This window comes from Lissotriton helveticus, chromosome 5_1, assembly GCF_964261635.1.
Source record: "Lissotriton helveticus chromosome 5_1, aLisHel1.1, whole genome shotgun sequence".
In the NCBI taxonomy this organism is placed as follows: domain Eukaryota; kingdom Metazoa; phylum Chordata; class Amphibia; order Caudata; family Salamandridae; genus Lissotriton; species Lissotriton helveticus.
In genome coordinates this window covers 1,882,597,922-1,882,623,147 of record NC_136065.1, presented here as the reverse complement: position 1 = coordinate 1,882,623,147, position 25,226 = coordinate 1,882,597,922, and the positions used below count along the sequence as shown (strand labels likewise).

The 25,226-nt window shown below is 50.7% G+C and overlaps 1 protein-coding gene across 1 annotated transcript in view; it reads left to right on the top strand.

The window, feature by feature from the left end:
• RAMP2 (receptor activity modifying protein 2) overlaps positions 1–25,226 on the top strand; it is a 320,754-nt gene that overhangs the window by 223,520 nt on the left and 72,008 nt on the right. The window contains exon 3 of the mRNA XM_078645361.1: positions 2,687–2,789. Within this exon, the coding sequence (XP_078501487.1) occupies positions 2,687–2,789 (103 nt within the window). The remainder of the gene's footprint in view (positions 1–2,686; positions 2,790–25,226) is intronic.

Here is a 25,226-nt window from a genome sequence, read left to right as displayed (position 1 = left end):
CAGAGTAACAATCACCACCACCACACAGTTTATTTCACGTAGCTATGGTGCGCGGCCACGCGAGCGTGCTGCTTAAATAGATTTAGGTGAAAGACTAGAAGGCTGACCAGCAAAGATGGCGCGTCCGCTCTTACAGACGGGCACCGCAATGTCAGTCAAACTACACGTTCTGAGCAGGGATGCGAGCACTGCTAAGTTTCCCAATAAAAACACAAGGATATTACAATTTAAAACAGGATTTCGCGCAGAGTCACAATCACCACCACCACACAGTTTATTTCACGTAGTTTTGTGATTACTGTGGGTGAGACACATGTAGTGTGATTCACCCACAGTAAAAAAAAGTAAAAAACCGGGTTATGCTAATAGCAAAACAAATCTGGGCATAACTGAATGGGCGGTAAACAATGACAACAATTACCAAAAGGTCTGTCATTAGAGAGCTCGAAACCTGTGAATCCAGACTCAATCTCTAAATAAAGTCTCTCACCAGATAGATGACTATCAAATTAGTCAGGCCCATAGAATTGTCTTTGGAAGAAGTCAACCCTCTGTGTCTCATGCTTTGCGTTACATTTATTTCGTTGCTTCACCACATTAAGGGCCACATGTAGGTAAACTACATTTACCGATTCTAAAATACCGAATTTTACTGATTCTGTATTTTAAAATCGGTACGATTCGGTAGGCCCATAGGAATGAATGGGAATTACCGAATCGATAAATACCGATTCGGTAAAAGGGGGAACACATTGAAGGGTGGCAGGGTGTCACTTTGACACCCTGTTGCACCCCTCAATAGTGCATGGGTGCACATGTTGCACACATACATGCCCTAAGGGCATGTATGTCTGCCACATGTCACTGTTTTAGATTGCAAAAATTGCTTCTTTTAGGGTTTTCGATATTTACCACCAACTTGTAGTTGGTGGTAAATAACGAATCCTAAAATGGGAAAAGCGCTCATTTGAGTGCTCCCTACATTACGGATTCGGTAATTTAGCCAAATAGGTATGTTAAGAATTCGGTAATTTACCGATTCCTTAAGTTACCTATTCGGTAAAATACCGAATACTACAATCATGCCACCTACATCTGAAAAGCCTAATACCGGTCGGTAACGGACGAAATTCGGTAATTTCGGCCATTACCGACCGGTATTAGGCTACCTACATCTGGCTAAATGCACTAATTCCTCTTCCCGCCTACACGGGCACACTATCTTCGGGACAACATGCTAGCATGTCCTTAAGACAGGCACAGTTTTTATACTTCTAACTATTCCTTCAAATTCATAGCTTCTCGCCCTTGATGCGGCAGCCTTAACAAAAGTTGTGGGTGCAGTCATCACTATGGGTCACTGCAGTCATCGCAAGATGGCTCACTGCGTAGGGCTACATACCTTCCTGTCTACACTGCATGACCAGAGCACTGAGGCACTTCCCAAGGCTCTTGCCTGGCTTCAGTAGTGAAGGCAGCAGTTTTGGTTGAAGTGCGTGATTGCTCTGATGATTTTGCAGGGGCAGCCAATTTAAAAAAGGAGAGGATTCCAGAGAATAAAATATGCTGTTACCAACATATTAAGATTTTTTGTCCTCCAGTTTTAGTGACTGAATCAACTAATTACATCCTTGAAACTGACCCAATGAATTAAGCTTACTATGTAGAAGTCAAAATCAGCAGTGTTGCCTTATGTCATATTATAGTGAATCTTTGTATTTAACTTTGGTGCACATTAACTAATCCTCTGACCTATAGGGTTATGAGAGTGATTAGGTTGACCCCCTGAACCTTCTCCTAAATAAAAATATCTTTGTGTTTGCCACTCCTAAACTCTCCAGCTTTATTAGTGCATGCAATAGGTCTTAAGTATCTTTGGATTCAGTTCATAAATAAATTTACTGAATCTCGGCCACACAAACCTACATGTACATGCATGGGCATCTGCCTCCTTATGTTACAAAAAGGCATATTGGAGAGGAGATGTGTCCGATCTGTTTACTGAAGGCAATGACCGGGGTATCCTTCTGAGGGTCGTAACATGTGTAATCCATTCATTTGGCATTTCTAAAGTCTTATAGGTCTATATAGGGCATCCTAGCTCTGAAGATATTAGAGGAATGCCCTAGCTAGATTAGCTGATAAACAGAAATTTGTTTTAGAACCAATGACGGCCCAGGATAAGGTCCCCTGTTAGAAGTATGAAATGTACCACCTTCTGCCAGTAGCAACTCATGCACTGAGACTTAATTGCATCCTTGAAGTCATTAGATAAGTATATGAAAACATCATAGGTACTTATAGATTCTCCCTTAGAATAAGTCATGACCAGGTAAGTAGCTCAGTATTGGTGATATATATGAGTCTATAATGTGTCAACAAATCACACTTCAGTGCTCTATCAGTTGTAAGGTTCCCTCTACTTGATTTAGAATAATAAAATATTCAGGCATCATAGGCTATTACTGAGTAAATGATATTACAATTGCAGTGTATTTTTGGAATAATTTATTATTGATGTTTTAATACATTTTTTGTAAGCATGTAATTGTTACTTTCATAAGCGTAAACATTTTAAGAGTGGCTTAACCAAGAAAACCATTTTTATAAGTCAGTCAAGAAATCTGAAATATAACTTTCAGCAATTAAACATGTGTTCTAAAATTATTTCTACCTTTCTTTTCAGGAGCTCTGTATAGTTTTTATAAGCATGTGTGCTGGCCTGGGTTCCGTGAAATGATGAGTAATATATCCGAGACGCGCTGGTGCCACTGGGAAGATTTCAGCAGGTACAATATATATTAAAGATGTGCACCACCTTATGGCTCCCCCGGCCTCAGCCTCTTCTTTACCACTGCTTGCTCTTTTGTAGGAAGTGGTGAAGCAAGGGTGTGACAGTTTTCAAGTTTTCTAATTTTAGTTACCATATGACCACCACCTAGCCTTACTCTGCACTGTTGTGATGATTCACAAGAAGGGAGGAAACGCATCAGAAAGAGGGATTGGTAAAATATCACCATAGATTAATGCAATATCTTCTCTACCGTGTATGTATTCCATGTATAGTTTGTGTATCAATGTGTATGTAATAATTGAGTTGTCAAAACCAGGGACATAGGGCACGCAGGGGTTACTGGGCCCAACCGTGGTGGGTGAGGCCTTTTACTCTTGATGTCCCGGGGCCTGACCTACTATGGATCCTAGGTAACTCGACCAAGTATCCTTTCTGCTCTTGGCTCTTAGTGGTAGCTGTGGACGAGCAGTAAAAGGCTTCCTCAGGGGGAAAGTGTAGATACATGTTAGCAAACGTATCATAACTCAAAGTGCCCTCAGCAATTTCAATAAATCAATGTGCAGAAAATACTTATTTTTGTATAAAAAATGTGTATTTTATTTCTAAGTCAATGTATTCAAAGAAATAACGATATTTAAGCAACAAAACAATTTTCTTGAGGTCCGACTCTAGTGTTTGCCCAGTATTGGAACTTTCATAGATTCCCATGCTTTTGTATCATTCCCCGTAGTCGGAATGGGAGTCTCGGTAACATAAATAACATAGCAGTAGGCACAAAAGAGAAAGAAAAAGGCCTAGGCCTCATTCCCTTTTGTAGCCCATCACTCTCTTTGTGTAAAAGAGACCAAACTTAGGCATTAGCCAATCAGAAGAGCCTCACCCCTTAGAACCCTCCTGAAGGAACCTCAGAGCCTCAGATTTTCTACCGCACGTTGTGCTTAGGGAGTCTCCTTTGAGCTCTGCTCAATCTACTCTTCCGGAGTTTATTCTTCAACATTTTTCTTCAGTTTTCTCTTCAGTTTGTCTGCTGATCCTTCCAGGATGTTTGACAAGAAGAAAGCCCTTTTCAAGCCATGTTCCACCTGTGATAAGAAAAGGCTTTTCATGGAGGATAAGCATAAGGATTGCATCTACTGCCTCTATCCTGACCACAAGGCTGCGGACTGTAAGATCTGCCGCACCTTTTCAACTAGGACCCTCCGGGACCGTGAGGGTAGGCTTCTGACATGGCTCCAGAAGTTGAAATCCAGGAAGGATACTGTCTCCAGTGACAGTGAGGATTCTGCATCAGCATCCTCCTCAAGAAGGTCAGTGAAAAGGGGTAGGGGTTCCCCTTCTCCTTCTGTGGAGCGTCCTTCTAAGGCCTCAAAACAGACCCCCAGTGAGTCTGAGAGCCAGGGTCCAGGCAAATCTCCTCACCAAGGTGAAAAGGAGAGGGTAGGACCATCTACGCCTTCTGAAGGGTTGAAGACTGATCCAGCCTTCAAGACGCCCTCTTCCCATTCTTCTGACAGAAGTTCCAAGTCGTCGACGGAGGCTCAGTCGACGAAGAAATTGAAACAGAAGCTGAAACTGGTTCCGTCGACAGGCTCGTCGACGGGACAGTCGACAACTGGATCGTCGACGACAGATACAGCAGGGTCGACGAGGGACTCGCCGACGACGGCTTCATCGACGAGGGCGTCGACGACAACAGCATCGTCGACGAGGGTGTCGATGACGGCGACATCGATGACAACAGTGTCGACAACGAGGTCGACGACGATGGCGACGTTGACAGTGTCATCGACGAGAGCCTCGACGACAGCAGCATTGACAACGACGACGGCTGGGATGTCGACAGTCTCATCGACGACGCCCATCTCGTCGTCGCGTGTTTTTGTGTCGACGACACATACTCTGTCGACGAAGCCGACAACGGCTGCATTCTCAATTCCATCGTCGATGGGACCGTCGACGATTTTGTCATCGGAAAAGAGGATCACAATTTCCATGACCAGGATTACCCCAGACATGACATCTCCCAGGAGGGCAACCCCCTTTCCTCCAGCTCTACTGTTCGATGAGGATGAGTCTGAAGAGGAGGATCAGGACTCATATGGCTATGCCAACAGCCCCTCTCTCTGCTGGTTAAATGCCAGGAAATGGACTCGGACGGAGGATATGACCAAGAGGAGGGCTATGAACGTCATGCTGCCCAACCACAGCAATACTCTGGTCAAGAGATGGTTACTGTACCATCATCTTTCCTACAGGACCTGCCTAAAATGCTGCAAGATTATAAGTCTAAGGCTGCACGGCCTGCTCCAGCTCCTGTGGCGCACGACATGCCTGTCATGGCACCGGCACCAACGGCTGTTCCTGTATCACCTCCTCAGGTGTCTCTTCAGCCACTGACATCGACTCCACGGGAGCCTTCCAGACCTGCTGACACTCAGGATGATTCCTCAGATGAGGATCATGATTCCGAGGGTAGAGATGATCAGGCCTCTGAGTGGGATGATTACGTCATTCCGGACCCTCCATCTCCATGTCCGGATCCGGTGGATTCTCCACCTGCAGATATCGGAGGCTTTCATCAGCTGATGGAAAGAGCGACTGGAAGATTCAAACTGACAATGCCTGCGGTGTCCTCCGAGTGTTTCTTGTACGATTTCAAGGAACCTTACAGAAGAACAACAAGATCCATTCCAATAGTGCAACATCTCTGGGATGAGGGCCTTAAGGCTATGAAAAATCCAGCGACGGTGGTCCCTGTGATACCGCGTCTAGATAAGAAGTACAAGGTGCCTGATGATGGTCCAGCTGCCTTGACAGGCCACCCGAAACCGGACTCAGTAATTTCCCAGGCGGCACAGAGAAAATCCTGCAACCCCTCTGCTCCTTTAACAACTCCTCCGGACAAAGAGGGAAGGAGATTGGACAATGCCGGGAAGAGATTCTCGTCCATGGCGAGTCTTCTTGTGCTGGCAGCTAATACCCTAGCAATATTGGGCAGCTTTGGTGTGATGTTGAACCGTTCCTGGACCAACTGCCTCCAGAAGCGAAAGCAAAGCAAAGAAGGTCTTGCAAGAGGGGGAGGCGACATCAATGGAGGTCATTGACTGTGCCATGGACATTGCCACAACGGCATTTCGTTCTTTGGCGGGAGATGCGGTCCTTCGTCGCCAAGGGTGGCTGAAGGCAACCTGGTTTCGACCCGAGATCCAAAATAAAGTCCTGGATCTTCCATTTGATGGAGAGGCACTGTTCGGGAAACTGATTGATGACACTCTCCAAGACATCAAGAAAGACACTGAGACCGCAAGATCCTTGGGTACGCTCCAGTACCGTAAAACACCTTTAAAGGATCCAGGGGTAAGAGTACGAACTACAGAGGATCTAACCAATAGCAAAAATACTCTTCCTATGGTTCAAGTTCACAGCAGTACCGCCAGCCTTACCAACAAAGGCAGGGCCAATCCTCCAATTACTCAAGGCCTAACAACAGAGGAAAACAGGCTTGCCAGGGACGCGATGCGTCCAAGCGCCAATAGCGGCCTACTGGCTCTTCCTACTGGACCCTCCTCCAAAAAGTCATCAGTTGGAGGCAGGGTATCAAAATACCTTCAGAATTGGTCCAAGATAACATCGGACCGTTGGGTGCTCAACATCATTCGAAAGGGCCATACCTTGGAATTCACCCAAATCCCACCAACGAAGTCCCCTGCAGCCGTTCCATCAAAACATCTACGTCTTCTGAGGCTCGAAGTTCATCAAATGCTCCTCAAGGGAGCAATAGAGCCGGTTCCCTCCGACCAAAGAGGACAGGGATTCTATTCCAGGTTCTTCCTGGTCAGGAAGACGTTAGAGAAATGGCGCCCCATTCTAGATCTCAGGGAGCTCAACACCTATCTCATCTCCCTATCTTTCCGGATGGTTTCCCTTCAAGACATCCTGAGGTTGATCAATCCGGGGGATTTCATGGCCACTCTCGATCTCGAGGATGCATACTTTCATGTACCGATTCACCCAGCACACAGAAGGTTTCTACCGTTTACAGTAGCCAAGAGTCACTTTCAATTCAGGGTTTTACCCTTTGGTCTTCGCTCAGCCCCGAGGATGTTCACGAAGGTGCTGGCGCCGGTAGCGGCATTCCTACGAAGATATAATTTTCAAGTCTTCCCTTACCTGGACGACTGGTTGCTGAAGGCTCCGTCCAGGGAAGCAGCGCAGGACGCTGTTCAGGCTTGTACAAACCTATTTCGCTATCTGGGACTCACGTTAAACAAGGACAAATCATCTCTAGTTCCATCCAGGAAGGCACGATTCCTGGGAGCCATCCTGGATTCAAAACTTTCAAAAGCTTTTCCAACCCTAGAAAGGCGGAGAAAACTTCAAACCATGGCTCTGGACCTACAAAAAAGAAGGTGTCTTTCAGTACGCCGCTACAAGTCTCAGCTAGGGTTAATTTCATCATGCATACCCCTGATTCCTCACTGCAGGCTGCGAATGCGGCCTCTTCAGCAACAATTGGACATCCAATTGAAACAGGTGCACGGATCATTCGACGACAAGGTGTCTGTCACCCCGACAATGCAAAGAGCGGCCCTGTGGTGGACAGACCAAAACAACTTGTCCCAAGGTCTATCCTTTGTAAACGATTTGTCTCCTCAAGTAGTGGCAACGGATGCATCGTTGGATGGTTGGGAAGCAGTGATGCAGGACCTGCATGTCAGTGGCCATTGGTCTCCTCAGGATCGACGGCTCCACATCAATCTACTGGAGCTCAGAGCGATAAAACTGGCTCTTCAAGCTTTTTTCCCACGTCTAGAAGTTTCACAAGTTCTCATCAGGACGGACAACACCACGGCCATGCATTATGTGAACAAGGAGGGAGGAACCAGATCTCTCCCGTTGTCACAGGAAAATCAGGAAATCTGGGAATGGGCTATCCTTCACGGAATGTCACTTCAGGCAGAACACTTGCCAGGGGTTTTGAACGAGAATGCCGACAGACTGAGCAGGTTATCATCAGTCAGTCACGAGTGGGAGCTAAACCAACAAGTTCTAGAAGAGGTATTCCGCCAGTGGGGCACACTGGCGATAGATCTCTTTGACACGCCGTCCAACAAAAAATGCCGGTCTTATGCAAGCAGGCTTCACCACCGCGGATCATTGGGGAATGCGCTTTCGATAGCCTGGTCAAGAACATTTGTCTACGCCTTTCCCCCCATCCCACTGATCCCGAGACTGATCAGGAAGTTCAAGGTGGAACCTTGCAGGATGATCCTGATAGCCCCTGCTTGGCCGAGACAGTTCTGGTACACGGAACTCCATCTGTTGTCGCTAGCTCCGCCTCTTCCCTTGAGGCTGGTTCCAGACCTACTCACAATGTCAGAAGGACAGGTTTGGCATCCGGATCCACAGTCATTACACCTGACAGCATGGCTCCTGAGCAGCGAGAATTTATGAATCTCCCCATCTCGACCGAAATTAAAGAAGTCCTCTCCCAAGCGAGAGCCCCTTCCACAAACAAGACGTACCGCCTCAAATGGAAGAGATTTTGCATTTGGTGCAGGAGAGAGAAGATTGACCCTTTTTCTTCAAAACCTCATCAACTTCTGCCTTATCTCTTGTCCTTGGCTAAGTCTGGGCTGGCCCATTCTTCTATAAGGGTACACTTGGCAGCAATTTCAAGATACAGACGGTCGGAATCCGGACCTTCTTTGTGGTCTTCCAGAATTATTAAGCAGTTTCTAAAAGGCTTGTTTAGGGTCTATCCACCAGTGAGACCTCCGCCTCCTACTTGGCACCTGAATCTCGTTCTTACTCAACTCATGAAAAGTCCGTTTGAGCCAATTCATCATTCAGACATGAAGTTCCTGTCATGGAAATTGGCTCTCCTTCGTGCCCTCACATCGGCAAGGCATGTTGGGGAATTACAGGCTCTCACAATCCAAGAGCCTTTTCTACAATTCAAAAGAAACACAGTTATCTTGAGAACCAACCCAAAGTTCATACCTAAAGTACCCTCGGACTTCCACTTGAAAGAGCCGGTTATTCTTAAGGCATTCTTTCCTCACCCGCATACACCAGCGGAGAGATCGCTACATTCTCTGGATGTGCAGCGATGTTTGAAATTCTATTTGGATCGCACCAAGGGATTTCGGAAATCCTCACAATTGTTTGTAGCTTTTGGTGGTCCGAGAAAGGGTCTCTCTCTGTCAAAGCAGGGAATTGCAAGATGGATTACCAGTGCCATCCTACATTGCCATTCTGCAGCAGGTAAACCACTGGCTGGCAGGGTTGGGGCACATTCCACAAGATCAGTGGCGTCTTCAACAGCCCTCTTCGCGGGGGTACAGATAAAGGACATTTGCAGAGCTGCTACCTGGAGCAGTGTCCACACCTTTACTAAGCATTACTGCTTGGACTCCTTGCAACAAGAAGATACGACAGTGGGCCAGGCAGTCCTGAGGAACCTCTTCCACTAATTGGTGAGCTTTTCTTTTCTATCCCACCTTCCGTAATTTTGCACTTTTTGTATCTTTATGTCATGTTGGCTTTGCAATGTATACTATGACACAAAATGTGGGTTTTTTATTGCTAACTGCTTGCTACTCTGATACAAAAGCATGGGAATCTATGAAAGTTCCAATACTGGGGCAAGAAAACAAGTTACTTACCTGTAACTTTAGTTCCCCAGTATTGGTAACTTTCATAGATTCCCATGCGCCCGCCCACCTCCCCGAGGAAAGCTCAGCCTTCAGCAGAAATGGTGGCTACACACAACGGCTACGAAAATCTGAGGCTCTGAGGTTCCTTCAGGAGGGTTCTAAGGGGTGAGGCTCTTCTGATTGGCTGATGCCTAAGTTTGGTCTCTTTGACACAAAGAGAGTGATGGGCTACAAAAGGGAATGAGGCCTAGGCCTTTTTCTTTCTCTTTTGTGCCTACTGCTATGTTATTTTTGTTACCGAGACTCCCATTCCGACGACGGGGAATGATACAAAAGCATGGGAATCTATGAAAGTTACCAATACTGGGGAACTAAAGTTACAGGTAAGTAACTTGTTTTCTTCTCTGTCAATTCCCTGACCTACTCTTGCAATGTGGTCTGGGTTATTCCCCATTCACTTGTGGCTGCATCCAGGGAATACTCTCTTGAAGGCTTACTCAAGAGTTCCCCTCTTCCTCTTAGGAATTAGTCAAAAGTGTCTATGGTGCCGAAGCACCTGTTAAAGTGAGTCCCCTGGGCCCAACAGGCTTGATTCAAGTCTTACCCACTCCTTCAGCTTGTAAGCATTCAGTGTTTCATCGCGTGCCCTGACCGCAGGCACCTGCAGGTTCTGGTTCTGTTTCAAAATGTGGTACAGGCAGCAGCACCCCAGCAGGTCTATCCTGAGTGATGCCACTAGCCTTCCTCAGTAATAGGAGATGCTCCCACATTTTGTACAGGTGGTAAGTCAGTTTATCCTGCATGGGGGAGGTTGTGGAATGATCTTCAGCTTCTGACAGGAGCCCAACAATGATGCAATGCCCTCCCAAAGTCCTTGGTTCGGTCAGGGGCAGATCTTGACACACAGGTTGAAACCGCCGGTCGCAGCTTCTATTTTTCAGGCAACAGCCAGAACTTTTGGCAATCTCCGTACCAGCAGCCCCTCCTGGCATACGGGGTTGCCGCAGTACTTGTGGGCAAAGCACAACCTCCTCTAGTGAAATCACCTGCTCCACGGTGGCCCCTCCTGCTAAGGCACACACAAAACTTGGCGAGCTTGTCAGTATAATCACTTTAATGGTGGCCCGTGTGGCCTCCGGGGTCACCACAACGAGTTGGTACGCTCTTGGCGCCCCATGCATGGTGTGCGATGCGCAGCTCTATCCACGGTGGCCATCACCTGGCATACAGACCTTGCCGAATCACTCCTGCACACGGGAAGTGACCTGATCTTCGTGCAGCCATAGCCTCACACCTCGCAAATGGAGTACTCTCGTTAGGGTTCCCCAGTGGACATCACTCCCTCCAACACTCTTTTCCTCACAGGACACACTGGTCTTGGTAAGCAATCAGGTACTGGTGCTCAAGGCTCCAAGACAGGTAGTCTTCATTTCACTGGTTGATGTCCCCTTACTAAACAGGGAGACTAGCAGGCCTTGGCCCACAGCCTTGGCCCCAGTCTGAAGTCTTGTAGTGCTTCCCCATCTCACACAACGCATCTGGCTGGTTGGCAGCTGACCAATTTTGGGGTCTGATACTCCCCATCTGATAGTCCATTTCCAGATACTAAATGTGATTTAGGTTCTAAGTCCTTGAAGTTTATTGTTGGGGTTCTGCTTCTTTTGAAGTGTACGCTTTTCTCTTTCTTATTGTCTCTTGAAAAGCTGTGTGTCCAAGCAGGAAAGAGTCTGAAGCTGATCATCCCACAACACAGGCCATGGGAGTGACTAGAGTTGTGGATGTCAGCTATAGTGGTATGTGCATCAAAAGTTTAATTCTGAGCTCCCAGCCCTACTCTTTATGATTCCCTTACAAGCCCTGTCTCCTTGATGAGGTGTGTCCAGACCCTTTCCTTTTGATCAATCTCTGAATCAAAAAGCATTCTTTTGAAGTTTAAAATGGGATTCTCATCCAGGGGATACTCATCAATAGTCATAATCTATGAATAATCCCCACCCATGTGCGGTATCCCAGAGCATATAGAAAATACATATAAATATATATGTATATGTATGTGAAAACATATATTTGGAGCCTAAACATCTCACAACTGGCATAACTGCCGTAAAATTACAGAAATTAGCATAAACACAGTAGTACTCTCACAACCCCTAAGGAAGAGAAAGAGAGCAGTAAACATTTGCACACAACAATGCTTTATTGCCATAGGAAAAACCTGAAATTGCAGGCATTTGCCAGTAGGCTGCAGTAGAGTATAAAGAAACAAAGAGAAACTGACACCTTGCCTTTAAGGCATTAGAGTAGGGGTACCGTGCCTTTAAGACCTGAAGGCGACCCCCTGCTCCCATGGTCAAAGGTCGCCGTCGACACGACATCAAGGAGGTCGTCGTCGACACGAAGTTGAGGAAGATCGACGTCGACAGGACGACATGAGGGTTCACCTTCCACTCGACTTCTAGGAAGATCGACGTCGAGGTCACGGGCTCGGTGCCGAAGATCGCAGTCGAGGTCGCTGGGGCTTGGACGTTCGACGTGGAGAACACCTCGTTCGACGCCATTGGTCACACAGACGTCTTCGACGTCGAATCTCTCGCCGTTGAGGGAACAGGTCGCTGTGATTGTGCAGTCCTCTAGCTCCAAGTCATCAGGGGACAGATCTTCATCTCCTGGATTTAATATCGTGGGGATCTCGCCAGAAGCGTCCCCCAGATTTACGGATTACTCCCGCACGTACTCTCCATCTGCTCCGAGGACAAGTACTCCGGTCAGGTCTGCTAAGACTACTCCACCAAGGCCACGCCCTACACCCAGACCGAGATCTCCCACCAGATCACGCTCTCTGGTAAGGCCCAGGATGCCTGCTAAGCCAAGACGTTCTCCCAGACCAAGATCTCATTTTAGACATCGGTCTAGATCCAGGGGTCGGCACAGCCATCGAGACAGGTCTCATCACAGAGGATGCACCAGGTCTCCGACTTGGTCCTATTCCACGAGGTCGACGGTCCGGGACTACTCTCCGACCTACTCCTCTACTCCTCTATCAAGAGTCTCGCCTATTGATGACATTGCAACCTTTACAGATGTGCTGGGTAGGGGAGCAAAGAAATTAAACATTGCGTTGCATACTCCTGTGGTCCCGACATCTATAATTTTCGACACACTTCATCATCGCACAGCGCCTACACCGCTGTTGCCTCTGGTTCCCGGCTTCCTTGAACTTGCGATGGAGACCTTTCTCACGCCTGCAGTGGTAGGGTCTGTTCCATCAAGACTTGCCAAGATGTATAAGGTGTAGCACGGTTACAACAAATTTTTTACAACGCACTACCATTACATCGCAACTTTTACCACGCAAACCATTACAACGCAATGCGCTGGGGGGCGCTCTAGGATAGGGAATGTATTTAATATACTATCCAACACCTTCCCTGCTATCCACGGGGACTGGAGTTGGAATAGTAAATTAAATAATTCACTATCCAGCGCCTAAAAGCATTATGCGTTGTAATGGACTGCGTGGTAAAAACCGCGTTGTAAAGGCATGCGTGGTAAAAGCATGCGTTGTAGTGACACCAATCCGATGTATAAGGCTCCCGCGGAGGACCCCTTATTCCTCAGATCGGACCCCCCGGCTGATTCAGTGATCGTGGCGGCTGCCATGAAGTCTCATTCAGCCTCTACTTCTTCTTCGGTGCCCCCAGAGAAGGACAGCAAAGTGATGGATTCTTTTGGCAGAAAGGTATGCAGCACCTCTGCTTCTTAAATGAAGGTGGCCAGTGCTTCTGCTCTACTGGGGATGTACGACAGGTCCCTCTGGGACTCCCTTACTCGCTTCATAGAGAAGCTCCCGAAAGAAGATAGACAGGATTTTGTCGAAATCCTACAGGAGGGAGGACTTGTAGCCAACCAGGTCATCAGTGCCGCGGCAGATGCCTCTGACCTGCGGCCCATGGCTACTCCCATGGAATCTGCTCTCGTTGTTCGGCATGGCTCCGCCTCTCGTGCCTGAAACCGGATGCCCAGAAAAAGATTTTCAATCTCCCTTTCAATGGTTCTTCTCTTTTTGGTCCACACGCCGATGATGAAATGACCAAATTGAAATCCGAAATGGACACTGTGCAGGCTGTGGGCTTGGAGAAGCGCAAGGAATTTAAAAAGCGCTTTCATCAAGGGGATAAGCGTTCTTACCAGCAGAGGGTTCAAACCCCTCAGTGGTCTTCCCAGTCTCAACAGAAAACCCAGTTTCCGCAAAGATGTCCTGGAAGAGGCAAAGGCAGAGGCAACAATAATAACACGCAGCAGTCTGCCTCCAAACAGCCTCCCAAACCCTGAGCTGTTGCTTCCTCCGCAACTGTTCGACACTCCGGTGGGAGGGAGAGTGTCACATCATCTGGAAGAGTGGAGAGCCATAACAAAGGACAGATGGGTGCTCAGTATTGTGCTGCATGGTTACTTGCTGAGGTTCAAGTCACCTCCTCCGCAAGTTTTTCCTCAAAGAAAGCTACTTCCCCGTTTCCACAGTCAGTTGCTGCAGGACGAAGTCTCTACCCTCCTCAAGACGAAAGCCATAGAGAGAGTGCCTTCCATGCAAATGAAGCAAGGAGTCTACTCCCGTTACTTTCTAGTCCAAAAAAGAGGAGAAGTCAAAGAATACAGGCCCATTCTAGACCTACGACTAATAAACAAGTTGATCCGGAAAGAAAAGTTCCGCATGCTAGCCCTGCATCAGATCTTTCCCCATCTCCACAGAAAGTTTCTCAGGTTTCAGATTGGACTCCAGCACTACCAGTATCGAGGGCTCCTGTTTGGCCTCAAATCCGCGCCAAGGACATTCTCAAAATGCATGGCGGTAGTGGCTGCTTTTCTCTGCAAAAGGAAGATCTTCGTCTATCCTTATCTAGACGATTGGCTGCTGAAAAGCTGCTTCAAGACCATCTTTCCTTCTGTCTCAACCTGATGAACTCATTGGGGTTGCAAGTCAACTTCAAGAAATCAGTGCTCAATCTTTCCCAACGGATTCATTACCTGGGCGCTTCCCTGGACTCCGCTCAAGCAAGCGTGTGTCTTTCGGAGGAGAGACTGTCATCCATGCTTCTGAAGTGTCGTCTTCTACTGGACAGTCACAGTTCTACAGCTCGGCAAGTGTCCTCTCTCCTGGGATCGATGGCCTCGTGCATCTACATCGTGCCCAATGCACGCCTTCACATGAGGCCTCTGCAGCAGGCTTTAGAGGACCAATGGTCTCAGAGGTCAGGTATCTGGAAGGACCGTGTCTTTCTTCCACAAGGTGCCAAAGACTCGATCAAAAGGCTCGTGCATCTACATCGTGCCCAATGCACGCCTTCACATGAGGCCTCTGCAGCAGGCTTTAGAGGACCAATGGTCTCAGAGGTCAGGTATCTGGAAGGACCGTGTCTTTCTTCCACAAGGTGCCAAAGACTCGATCAAATGGTGGATGAAACGCGCCAACCTTCTCCGGGGGGTTCCATTCCATCTTCCTCCTCCGTCGCAGTCAGTGATCGCGGATGCCTCTCTTCAAGGCTGGGGTGCTCACATGGACCAACTTCAGGATCTGAAAGAAACAGGTTAGTATTAGATTCCTTACCTTAGAATATCCCCAGGCGTCAGACTGGATCCGGAAATTTTTGCGTAGCAGTACCCATGCGCGTCGGTAGGCGTCGTCTGCGGCTCCGCGTCCGTAGTGGGCGCCGTGATGACTTCGTCGGAGTATATAGACGCCGCCTCCGCGCGCTGACGTCAGTTCTCCTTTTTTCCGCGCCAGCTAGCGCACATCCGGAAGAAGTTGTCCCCTAGTCACTTCTTGACTAACCTTTTAAGCTCCTTTTTGATCTACTTTCGAAGTCTACTACGACTCCGACGGTGCCGATAGGGATGCCCGGCTTCAAGCCCTGCGCCGACTGCAACTGACTGATGTCGGTTACCGACCCCCATCGCCGGTGCCTGCACTGTTTAGGCCTGGACCACGACGACAAGTCCTGCTCCGACTGCCGGGCCTTGACGTCTAAAGCTAGACGGGAGCGGTCCCGTAAGCGACTGGAGCTTCGGCAGTCCGCCCCGCGCCGCTCTAGGTCCAGGTCCGAGAGGAGGTCGAGGGACCGGTCGCGGGGCCGGAGCCTCCACAGTTCCGGGAGTCGTCATTGGTCTTCGGGCTCGAAGTCCTCAGGTAAGAGGCACAAGAATTCGAAGAGGCACCATCGCTCTTCTGACTTCCCCCGACGCTCGCGCGACGCGGCCGGGAGCTCAAGCGGCAACGCCCACGCGGCTTCGCTGGAGCCGCAGGTGTCGCGGCCTGCTCCATACCCGCCGGTCCCTGGGCAGGATGCGACGCCGGAGGAGACTGCAGGCTTCCTCATGGCCATGAGGTCGCTCGCTCCTCCGTCGGATTCTGCGGCGCCTTCGGGCCAAGCGGCTCCGACTGGGTCCCCACACGGGCCCGGTGCTTCAGCCCCGGCGCCGTCGGGTGCTTCGGCCCCGGCACCGTTGGCGACTTCGGTCCCGGCGCCGCAGGGCCCCACTGGGTCTGGTTCCGGATCCGGGTCGCCGCCGGTCGACCTCACGACCTCGCCGGCGTCGGCCCCACGGGTGTCACCCCCGGCGCCGTCCCAGGACGACGTCGTCCCTGATACCGCCCTCGATTCGGGTCCGCTCTCGACGTCGATGGGAGCTTTTTATTTCTATGACCCGACCCCATCTTTTGAGACTGAGTACCAGGCGATGGGTGGCGAGGAGGATTGGGAGGGGTCTGAGGACCCTCTGGCACGTGAGTGTCAGTCTTCTGAGGACTGGACAGGAGAGCTTGGGGAGGCCAGTGGTCTGGACACTTCGCCCGACACTGGTTTTGTCTCCCCTCCTACCGTGGCTTCAGAGGAGGGGGCTGCTTATAGCGTGGTGCTGATGAGGGCGGCCAAGGCCTTGGGCCATGAGCTCCCCATTGCGGCCGTGAGGACTAACCTCCTCACTGAGATCCTTGAACTGCAGTCAAGCTGGGCGAGCCTCTGCTGCCGTTTAATGAGGCCTTGTCAGACGTTCTTTGGGCCCTTGGTCCAAGCCCGCCACAGGGCAGCCTGTGGATAGGAACTTGGCCAGGCGCCACCGCCCGGCTCCGGGCGACCCTTGCTTTCTGTCTACCCACCCCACCCCCGAGAGCCTGGTTATCCAGGCCTCCAATTCCCAGACCGCATTTCCGTCGGCTCCCCCCGACCGGGAATCCAAGAGGAACGATAATTTCAGAAAGAAGGTATTCTCCTCCCTAAGTTTGGGATTGCGGTCAGTCAATACCGCGTGCCTCTTGGGCCGCTACACCCACTCTCTGTGGGACATGGTCGCGGCTGTGCTGCCAGAATGCCTGGTGGAGGTCCGGGCTAAACCCGGCCAGGCCCTTATGGAGGACCGAGATGCGGCACGTTATTCCATCTGGTGTGGGCTGGACACTACCGACTCTCTAAGCAGAGCGATGGCAACGACGGTGGCGATTTGTCATCACGCCTGGTTGAGGTCCGCCAATTTCTCGGCTGATGTCCAAAACACACTTATAGACATGCCGTTCGATGGCCATCGCCTCTTTGGCGACAAGGCAGACCATGCGCTTGAGCGCTTTAAGATTTCCAGGGCTACGGCCAAGTCCTTGGGCCTCTCGGCCCCGCGCCAACAAACGGCTACTTTTCGCCCCTTTCGTGGCCAAGGAAGGAGCGCCCCCACACGTACCGCCAGCCACGGGCCGCAAACTATCGTTCAGCGTGGTGGCGGACGTGGAAACCGCCGTGGTGGCGGTCGGGGACAACGGCGAGGCCAGTCCACTCCTGCCCCTGCAGCATCCGCCTCGAAACGCTCCTAGTCCGAGCTTTCAGGCCCATGTGACGCCGGTGGGGTTCTCCATCACCACCTCCACTGGTGCACTGTCACATCTTACAGGTGGGTGCTGCAAATCGTCCGAAGGGGCTACTCCCTCCCCTTCGAGGTGACCCCTCCAGCCATGCCTCCGCAGTACCACCGCGCTTCGGCGGATCATTTGCAACTTCTGCAGGAGGAAGTTACGGCCCTCTTGGCCAAGGGGGCCATTGAGCGCGTTCCTAGGCCAGAAGTAGGGTGTGGTTGTTACTCCCACTACTTTCTGGTACCCAAGAAGGGCAAAGGGGGCCTACGCCCTATCTTGGATCTGCGGAACGTCAACGGCTTCCTCCAGAAGGAGAAGTTCAAAATGCTGACACTAGCTCAGGTCTTAGCTGCCCTGGATCCAGGAGACTGGATGGTAGCGTTGGACTTGCAGGACGCTTATTTTCACATCCCCGTCCTGCCGGCCCACCGGCGTTACCTGCGGTTCACGGTAGGCCATGAGCACTTTCAGTTTACCGTGCTCCCCTTTGGCCTTACCAGCGCCCCATGGGTGTTCACGAAAGTGATGGTGGTGGTCGCAGCTCATCTGCGCAGGTTTGGGGTTTCAGTGATCCCCTACCTCGACGACTGGTTGTTGAAGGCGGGCTCGCCCCAGACAGTCGTCAGCCACCTCCAGACTACGGCTGACCTCCTGCACCTGCTGGGGCTCTCCATCAATGTGCCGACGCCACACCTGTGTCCCTCTCAGAAGCTCCTCTTCATCGGAGCGGTTCTAGACTCGGCGCAGTTTCGGGTTTATCCTCCCGAACAGCGGGTTCGGGATATTCAGGCTCTGATTCCGATCTTTCAGCCTTTATCCCGGGTCTTGGTCAGGTTGACGCTGTGGCTTCTGGGGCTGATGGCCTCCTGCATCCTTCTGGTGCATCACGCCCGGTGGCGGATGCGGGTTCTGCAGTGGGACCTAAAGTTTCAGTGGGCCCAGCATCAGGGCAACTTGTCCGACCATGTCTTGATCTCGGAGGGCACTGCAAGACAGTTGCAGTGGTGGCTCACGGACCGCGATTGGGTCAGTGGCAGATCCCTCTCCCTACCCCAGCCGGAGCACGTAGTTGTGACGGACGCGTCCCTCCAGGGCTGGGGGGCCACATGGGAGAGGCGGAGATCAGAGACCTCTGGTCTCCGGCGGAGTCCCAGCTCCACATCAACCTTCTGGAGCTGCGGGCGATCCGACTTGCACTGAAGGCATTCCTCCCCTCTGTCCGGGGGAGTGTAGTGCAGGTGTTCACAGACAACACCACTGCCATGTGGTACTGCAACAAACAGGGCGGGGTGGGGTTGTGGACCCTCTGCCAGGAGGCTCTGCGCCTCTGGCAGTGGCTGGAACATCAGGGCGTGACGCTGGTGGTTCAACACCTGGCAGGTTCTCTGAACGCCAGGGCAGACGAACTCAGCCGTCGGTGAATGATGGATCACGAATGGCGTCTGAACTCGGATGTGGCACAAGGCCTCTTTCTGCAGTGGGGAGAGCCTTGGTTAGATCTATTCGCCACAGAAGAGAACGCGCAATGTCATCAGTTCGGCACGTTGGAATTTCCAAGGCGGCACTCGCTCGGAGACACTTTTCGCCGCGAGTGGAGCTGCGGTCTATTGTATGCCTTTCCGCCTATACCACTTCTGCCCAGAGTGCTGAAGAAGATCAAGCGTGACCGGGCCCAAGTCATCCTTGTGGCTCCGGACTGGGCACTTAGATACTGGTATCCCGAGCAACTCAGCATGTCAGTTGATTTCCCGATTCGTCTGCCTCTTCAGAAGGAACTTCTGTCGCAGCAGCAGGAGACGGTCCTCCACCCGAACCTGTCCGGTCTCCACCTCCATGCTTGGAGATTGAGCGGCGACAGTTGAGGCCATTTGACTTGCCTCCTGAGGTCTGTAACGTAATTCTGGCAGCCAGGCGTCCCTCCACAAAATCGATATACGCCTGCAGGTGGAACAATTTTGTGGCATGGTGCACAGCAAAGGCTGTGGATCCCTTTTCTGCCCCTCTTTCAGAGGTTCTTCTCTTCCTCCTTTCTCTTGCCCAGCAGGGCTCTGCTCTGTGCACTATCAAGGGCTACCTTTCTGCCCTTTTCGCCTTCTTGAGGCTACCTGATCAGCCTTCTTTGTTCAAGTCCCCGATTGTTAACAGATTCTTGAAGGGCATCACTCATATGTTTCCCCCTGTTCCTTTCATGATGCCCCAGTGGGACTTGAATCTGGTCTTGACTTACCTGATGTGCGCTCCCTTTGAGCCGCTCCATAACTGTCCTCTTCGCCTTCTTACTCTGAAGACTGTTTTCCTGGTTGCCATCACCTCTGCCAGGAGAGTGAGTGAGCTCCAGGATCTTTCCTCTAAGCCTCCTTTCCTTTCTGTCCATCCGGAAAAGCTTGTGTTGCGGACAGGACCCTCTTTACTGCCCAAGGTAGTCTCAGCCTTCCACATCGGGCAGTCCATCACCTTGCCCACCTTCTTTCCGCCTCCACATCCCTCTAAAGAGGAAGAGCGGCTCCATCGTCTGGACCCAAAACATGCGCTGTCATTCTATCTCGACCGCACACGCCAGTTCCGGGTGGATGACCAACTCTTTGTTGGTTACGTGGGCGCGAGGAAGGGGCGGGCGGTGCACAAGCGGACCATCTCTCGGTGGGTCGTGTTGTGCATCAAGGCATGCTACTCTTTGGCTAAAAAGGAGCCTCCTGTTGGGCTGAGGGCCCATTCCACTCGGGCCACGGCGGCTACTACTGCCCTGGGCCGGGGAGTCCCCTTGCAGGACATTTGTCAGGCACCTACGTGGGACTCGCTGCACACGTTTGCGAGACACTACTGCCTGGAAAGCCAAGTCCGGAGGGATGGCTTTTTTGGCCGTTCCGTCCTCCAGGACTTTCTGGTGTGATCATTGGTTCGCAGACCCACCACCGGGGTTGGTATTGCTGGGGTATCTATTCTAAGGTAAGGAATCTAATACTAACCTGTTTCTTTCAGATGCACAATACTTCAGATATATCTGTAAGAAACAGTAGTTAGTATTAGATTCCTTACCGCCTCACCCATCCTCCCCGTTCTGCGAACCGATATCTAGGGTTAAGGTCATCCCCTTTCAGGGCCCTAGTTTCATGGCACCAGTGTTGGTTTTTATCATGGCTCTGCGTTTCTAGCGTGGAAAAGCTGTGTATAAGAACTGACGTCAGCGTGCGGAGGCGGCATCCATATACTCCGACGACGTCATCACGCGCCCACGACGCCGCCAACGTACACGGAGCCGCGGGCGACGCCTACCGACGCACAGAGTAGCGAGGCTACCACATAAACTTCCTCGAGCTTCGAGGCGTTCATCTGGCTCTGAAATCCCTGTATCCGTCACTGCGCACCAACTACATCCAAGTACAGACGGACAACAGGACAACAATGTTCTATCTGAACAAACAGGGAGGTACCAGGTCAAGAGTGCTATCTCTGGAAGCGCAATCCATCTGGCACTGGCTACTGGCAAGAGGCCTATCCATTGTGGCAGTCCATTTGGCAGGAATACAAAATGTCCAAGCGGGCTGCCTAAGCAGAGACTTCGTAGAAGCGCACAACTGGGTGCTCAACGAAGAAGTCGCGCAGGAGATTTTTCGTCTATGGGGCGTACCAGACACAGACTTGATCGCAGAAGCCGCAAATACAAAATGCCCCGTCTTCGCGTCCAGGTTACTCCAAAGAGGCTCACAGGGGAATGCACTTTTGACCGACTGGTCGCAGACATTACTGTACGCCTTTCCTCCCCTGCCTCTGATCCCGGCGGTGATTCAAAAGTTCTACAGGACCAACACCAGGATGATCCTGATAGCGCCAGAGTGGCCATGCCGGTGGTGGTACCCGGATCTGCTCCGGCGACTTCCTTGCCGTCCAGACTTGTTGACCAAGGACCAGGGGAAGGTGTTTCATCCCAACCTTTCTTCCCTTCGCTTGACGGCATGGCTCCTGAGGTCATACAGTATGGACATTTAGATCTCCCAGTGGACTGCATGACCATTCTCAAAGAAGCCAAGAGACCTTCTACTAGGAAGTCCTATGCTTTCAAGTGGAAGAGGTTCTTCTTATGGTGTCTTGACAACTCTCTTGACCCTATTAAAGGTCAGGAACAGGTTATTCTGCCCTATCTGTTACATTTGGCAAGGTCAGGCCTCAAGTACCCCTCCATCAGGGTCCACTTAGCGGCTATCACGGCTTATAGGAAGTCACCTTCCCAGACATCTTTCTTCCTTATGCCTGTGGTTAAAGATTTTTTAGAGGGGCTTAAGAAAGCGTTTCCAGCAGTAAGGTCCCCCTCTCGTCCCTGGGAGTTGAACATTGTACTCACTAAGCTGATGGGTGCTCCTTTCGAGCCGATACATAAGGCTTCTTTGCAGCACTTGACCTGGAAGGCTGCCTTTTAAGTGGCAATTACCTCTGCCCGCAGAGTTAGCGAAATCCAGGCCCTGTGTTGTAAGGAACCGTACACAGTGTTTCACGCCAACAGAGTAGTACTGAGGACACACCCAGGTTTTCTACCTAAGGTAGTCTCAGACATTCATGTCAACCAGTCTATCACCCTGCCTACTTTTTTTCCTCAACCTACCACTCCCCCGGAGAGGTCTTTACACTCTCTAGATCTCCGGAGGGTTCTGAAGTTTTACCTGGCTAAAACCCTGCCTCTTAGGAAGTCTGACCGGATTTTTGTTAATTATGGAACCACTAATACCGGTCTGTCAGCCTCAAAAAGATCAATTTCTCGCTGTATAGTCTCCTGTATAGCTCTGTCTTATCAACTAGCTAACAAAGCTTTGCAGGGTAGACCTCATGTGCATTCTACAAGAGGGAAAGCTTCTACTACTGCTCTCCTTCGTAATTCCCCATTTCTGAAATTTGTAAGGCGGCTACATGGCGGTCTGTGCATACCTTTACACGCCGTTATTGCCTAGATTCAGATGCACAGGCCGATGCCCAAGTGGGACAGGCCTCTTTGAGGAATCTATTTGCATAAAGTTGTATGTAAAATGTGCAAATTTTCAATGTCTCTGTAAACACTTTGCTCGTCTGCGAGACTTTGGGTATGAGCTTGCTATTCTATTCATAGATTATGACTATTGATGAGTATCCCCTGGATGAGAAGGATTAGCCTGTAATCCTAGTTCTCATCCAGGAGTATACTCATCAAAGTCATAAGCTCCCACCCACCTCCCCGGACGAGCATGTTCTTAAAGTTATGAGATGTTACTAAGGATCTACTCAGGTGTTATGCACCTCCAAAAAGAACTGACCCAACTGCCACCTGTGGTGCACCATGGGAGCAGGGGGTCGCCTTCAGGTCTTAAAGGCACTGTACCCCTACTGTAATGCCTTAAAGGCAAGGTGTCAGTTTCTCTTTGTTTCTTTATACTCTACTGCAGCCTACTGGCAAATGCCTGCAATTACAGGTTTTTCCTATTGCAATAAAGCATTAGTGTGTTTATGCCAATTTTTGTAATTTTACGGCAGTTATGGCAGTTGTGAGATGTTTAGGCTGCAAATATATGTTTTCACATATAGATACATATATATTTATATGTATTTTCAAAAGCTCCGGGATCCCGCACATGGGCGGGGATTATTCATAGTTTATGACTTTGATGAGTATACCCCTGGATGAGAACTAGGATTACAGGTAAGTAACTAATACATCTCTCTCTCCCTCCTCCTTCCTCCAGTGTGTCCCACCCAGCTCACAGGAGATCGCAGGCAGGCGACCCGGTGGCAGAGGGTTCGCGACTGCTAGCTGGAGTGTTGCCTCATGTATTTTTAAAAATTGCCTTGCTGACTACGAGCGTAGGCACGCTTTGTTTTAAATCTTTGTAAAACCTGTGTCTAACCCACCTCAAAGTTAACAGGTTACTAACTTGGTTTTCTCCCTCCTGAGGCTCGGTGGTCGGTTGTGGGCTGAACGTCCCGGCAGGCTCCCACCGATCGCGGGCGCCATCTTGGCCTGGGCTTGTCCAGGTGACCGAGTCCTGGGACACACCCCCGCGCTCCTCCCCTATTTAGGAGTCATTTCTCCTTCCACCAGTGATTGCAGGCAGGCGACCCGGTGGCAGAGGGTTCGCGACTGCTAGCTGGAGTGTTGCCTCATGTATTTTTTAAAATTGCCTTGCTGACTACGAGCGTAGGCGCGCTTTGTTTTAAATCTTTGTAAAACCTGTGTCTAACCCACCTCAAAGTTAACAGGTTACTAACTTGGTTTTCTCCCTCCTGAGGCTCGGCGGTCGGTTGTGGGCTGAACGTCCCGGCGGGCTCCCACCGATCGCGGGCGCCATCTTGGCCTGGGCTTGTCCAGGTGACCGAGTCCTGGGACACACCCCCCGCGCTCCTCCCCTATTTAGGAGTCATTCCTCCTTCCACCAGTGATTGCAGGCAGGCGACCCGGTGGCCGAGGGTTCGCGACTGCTAACTGGAGTGTTGCCTCATGTATTTTTAAAAATTGCCTTGCTGACTACGAGCGTAGGCGCGCTTTGTTTTAAATCTTTGTAAAACCTGTGTCTAACCCACCTCAAAGTTAACAGGTTACTAACTTGGTTTTCTCCCTCCTGAGGCTCGGCGGTCGGTTGTGGGCTGAACGTCCCGGCGGGCTCCCACCGATCGCGGGCGCCATCTTGGCCTGGGCTTCTCCAGGTGACCGAGTCCTGGGACACACCCCCCGCGCTCCTCCCCTATTTAAACGGCCACTATGTGACAGCGCAGCGGACGAGCGCAGCGGGCGCGACGAAGGCGCGCCGAAGTGGCGCCTAAGTCAATCCCGTCTGCGGCCGTCCGTGGCCGGACGGGGCTAGGGGCACCTCACTATGGTCAAATCCATGTGTATTCCTCTCTGGACCTTTGTACTCTTCAGGGGAATTGGCCACTGTCTGATTACACTGTGAATCACATTGCTTCACTTGGCCTCAGCTCGAGCCGCCCTACTATATCTCCCTCTGTTCTTCCACAGCCCTCCCTTGCTTCCCTTCCCCAGGGGTCCTCTCCCTCCCCCCCCTTGTTAACTTTTTGTCTGTTGAATACTAGATCCGCTGTTAGTCACCATCACGAGCTGTTTGTTCTGCTCGACACTACTCAACCAGATCTCTTATTTCTCACGGAGACTTGGTTCTCCCAGTCCTCCCTCCCTTCTTTACTTGCGGCTCTCCCCCATCTTACTGCGCCCTCCGGGCTGACCGGCCGGCAGGTAAACTCGGTGGTGGCGTTGCCCTTATTTTTCGCTCTGAACATCAATTCCAGCTCCTCCCCTCTTCCCCTATTGCGGCCACCGATCATTTACTTATCCGTTCTTCTGCCTTCTCTCCTCCTCTCACCTGTCTGTTGCTGTATCGCCCCCCCCAGTCTACTCCCTCCTTTCTTTCTGATTTTCAGGACCTACTATCTACCATCTCGGTCAATAACTCGTCAGTCCTGGTACTCGGGGATGTCAATTTTTGGCCTTCTGACCCTCGAGAATGTGCGTCTTCCAAAGATTTCACGGAGACACTGCGTGAGCTTAACTTTATCTCCCATGTCCACGCCCCAACGCACACCCATGGACACATCCTTGACCAGGTCTGGTCCCTCAATTGTCCAGTTCTGTCTTTGTCTATTGCTCCCTGTCCCTGGTCCGACCACTTTTTGATTTCCTTTTCCCTCTGCTTGAGCCCAGAAAAAAAACCCCAGCTGGAGAAGAACTTATGGGCTCGAAATTGGAACCGCGTGAATGTGTCACTCCTATCGTCTACCCTCTTGGCTTCCCCGCCCAACTTGCAGGATCTCCCTTCCTCTTTACAAGCAGAGACTATTAATGCCTGGCTTGCGAGTGGCTGCGACCCGGTGGCCCCACTTCGACGGATCACGATCAGAAGACTCA